Source organism: Acanthisitta chloris, unplaced genomic scaffold (genome assembly GCF_000695815.1).
Source record: "Acanthisitta chloris isolate BGI_N310 unplaced genomic scaffold, ASM69581v1 scaffold13907, whole genome shotgun sequence".
Lineage (NCBI taxonomy): Eukaryota > Metazoa > Chordata > Aves > Passeriformes > Acanthisittidae > Acanthisitta > Acanthisitta chloris.
In genome coordinates, this window is record NW_008684387.1 from 49,563 (window position 1) to 53,379 (window position 3,817).

Consider the following 3,817-nt stretch of genomic DNA (forward strand, 5'->3'; position numbering starts at 1 on the left):
CCTGTATCAGTCTTTGGGAAGACAATCCAGGAAACAGGGAGCTGTAAGTTTTCTGATCCTTCTTAAAAACACCTATGTGGAAGTGTTTCAAGGAGAGAAGGTGCAGTGTAAAGTGTGTGAAGGAGTTACGTGTGCACTTCTTTTGGAAACTAGGATTGTATTTAAATGCAGGACTTCAAAGTGTGTGGGAAGAGCCTGTGGAAAGGGCCTGGTGGAGCAGGACCTTTTCCAAGAGCACTCAGTGCCCAGGCTGAGGGGACTAGGATGGCAGATGTTCAGGAACAGCACAGTGGGTCTCCATCTGTTTTCACTGAAGTAAAAATGAATGTACAGCTGTGGATGCTCTTGTTCACACTGCAATAACAGAGATGAGCTCAGGGACCTGGATGGAGGCACCGAAGGCCACTGTTCTGAGTTATTCAAACTGCTTCCTCTTCCTCCTGTTCTGGAGTGAAATTGCACTGTAAGGCTGAAATCAGACAACTGAGCTGTAGGAACCAGTGGAAGATAAAATGCTTCTTCACAGGATGCACCAGCAGAGCCTGGTTTGCTGGTGGATTCCTATTTATTGCCATGGATATGGCATGAGAAGCAAAAATGGATATTTAATACTGGTGTCAAGGACAAGATAAAGGTCACACTTACTCATTAACAGTAATTTATACTGAAAGTAATTCCAGTAATAATGGGTTTTACCTGGCTGTACCTAAACCCCAAAATGCATTCTGCCCTCTCTTGTGTGTTATAACCAGGGGTTTAGTCACAGCTCTTGGAAGTGACATAGAAGACTTAATGTGTCTTTCTCACATCTAACAGCAAATGCTGATTTCTCAAGAGAGAACAGACTTTAGGAGAGAGGTTTTTGCCAGTGCTGGCTGCTCACTGTGGGCTGGCTGCAAGGAAGCAGCAAGTCTGGAGTATTCTAATGAAGTGTGTGTGTCCATGAGCTGCAGCTGAGTCATAGTCACTTGGGACTTCACTCCTTGTACTAAAGTGTGTAATAATAAAACACTTCTTTCTACTTTTCAAGTCATAAACACCAGGTTTCTAAAACACTGCAAGGAAAAGGCAGAAAAATAAGTGAACAAACTGACCATAATTGACTTATTTCTAATGGATTCTGACTCGGAGAATCAGCACTAGGTAATGGTCACTGTTTCCCTTTGCAGCGCTCGGGAGGGGCCTTGGCCATCCCTCTGTGGGCATTCCAAGGGACTGTGTCCCTCCAGGCACCCACGGGGAAAACCTTCTCCCTATCTACCTATGAGGTAAGCTCTGAGGGGCAAAAAATCACCCCCACGGCCAAGAAAATTGAGGTTTATCTATCCAACAGCGTCGGGCATGAGCCAAACCCAGAGGAGTCTCCCAACACGTTTGCTGACACAAGTGTGAAGATCCACCTAGAGGTGCTTGAGATCTGTGACAATGAAGAAGCCCTGGACACTGTGTCCATCATCAGCAACATCAGCCAGTCCTCGGCGCAGGCGCGCTCACCCTCCCTGCGCTACTCGCGCAAGGAGAACAGGTTTGTGTCCTGTGACCTGGGCGAAAGTGCCTCCTACTCCCTGCTCATCCCCTCCAACAACCCTGGCAGCGACATCAGCATATCCATCCCAGACACCGTGGAGGCTCATCGGCAGAACAGCAGGAAGCAGCACCTGGACAGAGATGGTTACCAGGAGGAGATTCAGCTGCTGAACAAAGCCTACAGGGAGCGGGAGGAAGGTGGGGACAGCAGCTGAAAGGTATTTAGGCACTCCAGCTGCTCTGACAGACATTGCTCCTCTTGGCTCCAAGCAAATGCAATGTCAGCTGGTGTTTCCTAACATACATTTTATTTAGGTACACTGTTAAGCCTTCTCAAACTGTTAATGCTGTGTCAAGGGGATAACAGATACTTAAAGTGCTTTGCAGCTTTGCATAGTGAGTTTGAAGTTATTTATTTGAGGAACATGTGTGTCTAAAGGGAATCCCAAATAAAGTCTTGAAGTCCAGCTTGGTGTTTGTTGGCACTGGGTGGTGTCTGCAGGAACCTGTGGAAATGAGGGAGCAGCTGCACAGGTGGGAAGTGGCATTTTTGACTCACTTGCAGTTCTGCTCATACTGATGTGCCAGACTTGAAATGTTCAGTTGAAAAAATGGAGCCCAAACCCAAGCCGAGTTTAGTTGACTGAGTAGAAATTAAGAGTAGTGTATGTGGTTTAATTTTCTGTCGCTGCATACTTGATCCATAGGTAACACCCATGTGAGTAGCTGTTGTATCCAGGTGTGGAACTGGAAACCATAGTGAAGCTGATGGGTGTTCTCATGGTTGACACTGTTCTGATCCAATGTGACAATTGCTCCTTTATTTCATATCAGTTCCTCTGCAGAGTGCCCTTTTGTGCCTCTGATCTCTCATCAAGTTAAGGAGTTTCTCAAGCTTACAGAGTATTTGCAGCTCACTCCAGATGAAGGCAATATTTGAAATGTTGGAAGAGCCTGGATGTCAAAATGGATGTGATTAACTCCTCATGTTTGACTTGTCCCTGTGCCAGGAATGGTTTTACATTGTCCTCCTCTTCAAGGCCCATGTGGAGCTGATACTTTTCTGTACACCCAGGAGCAGGCACAGTCTGCAGAGAGCTGCAGGAGCCTCCCTGGTCACAGCAGGCACAGGACTGGGTGTCCTGTCAGTGAACCTGTCATCACTCCTCCTTGGATGGACACTTGTGTGTTAGACTCAGCAGCTGGGGGTTAAAACTGATTGTGACTAGTTAGGAGAGGGGAAAGGAGCTGTTCAAGGTGGCCAAATGTAGAGATTGGTCTTAGACACTGACCTCAGGAGAGTGGTCTGGTTCCAAAATCAGGTCCCTGTGCTACCTTCAGAACAGTCAATCTCTACTGACTTATATGGAGTCTAGAGCTAAGTCTGAAGCCAATCTAAACCCAGTGAATGCTCCAATTTGTTCCAATTCACACAAGCCAAGGCAGAAACAGTGAATGGAGTCCAAGAATCTCACACTAAACATGCTGCATATGCTTGCCATGCCCAGTCAGGGCTCTTTTTTTCTGAGAGGTTTTTATTATTTCAGTTATACAGAGCTAAACAGACTCTCAGGACTTGGAACAGTTTGATTAAAAATTGCAGTACTTTGTGGAACAGATGTAACTTGCAGTGGTACAAGTGATGCCAAAGTGATTGCAGGGTCTGCAGTCACCCTGTTTGCTGCTCCATGGGAGCACACGAGAGAAAAGGAGCACAGCCCTTCTCTCGGGATTCCTTTCTGGGTTATGGACAGGCAGAGCAAAAGGGCCAAACACTCTATGTGTGCTCAGCAGCGGATACAGAGCCATGGAAACAAACAACTTCTGCCGTTTCACCATGGACCATCCTGCCACGGGCATCAGTGGGGCTGAGCAGGGTGAGAGGGATGGAGCACTGCGGATCAGGGTCTCAGCAGGGATAGAGACGGGTCGCTGTGCCCGCTGTGCTGCCCTTCGGTGGGGAAAGCTCTCAGACACCCAGAAAGGACACTAACCCCGTGTGTAACAACGGACACCAACATTTCGTCTCGCCTTAGAACCTCATCGGCAGTCACGGCAAGGGACACCTTGGGTCAGTACATCGCAAGGGGAAGAAAGAGACAGCCGTGCAGGACGGAACAGCGGGACGTGTTGCGGTGAGTGTATCACCACTGTCACTGTGCCCATCACGACAGCTCTGCCGGCTCGGGCTGGGTGCCGCACGGCGGGACGCGGACTCGAAGCCGGTGCTCAGAGGTTCGGCTGGGTGAGAGCTCGCGGGCGGGTCGGGAACTCGAACCCCCGGCGGGCG

At 48.6% G+C, this 3,817-nt stretch overlaps 1 protein-coding gene across 1 annotated transcript in view; it reads left to right on the forward strand.

The window, feature by feature from the left end:
- Positions 1–1,742, forward strand: part of GPR149 (G protein-coupled receptor 149) — an 11,972-nt gene extending 10,230 nt beyond the window's left edge. Inside the window, exon 4 of the mRNA XM_009079325.1 lies at positions 1,170–1,742. Coding sequence (XP_009077573.1) covers positions 1,170–1,742 — 573 coding nt within the window. The remainder of the gene's footprint in view (positions 1–1,169) is intronic.
- The last annotated feature ends 2,075 nt before the right edge of the window (positions 1,743–3,817 follow it).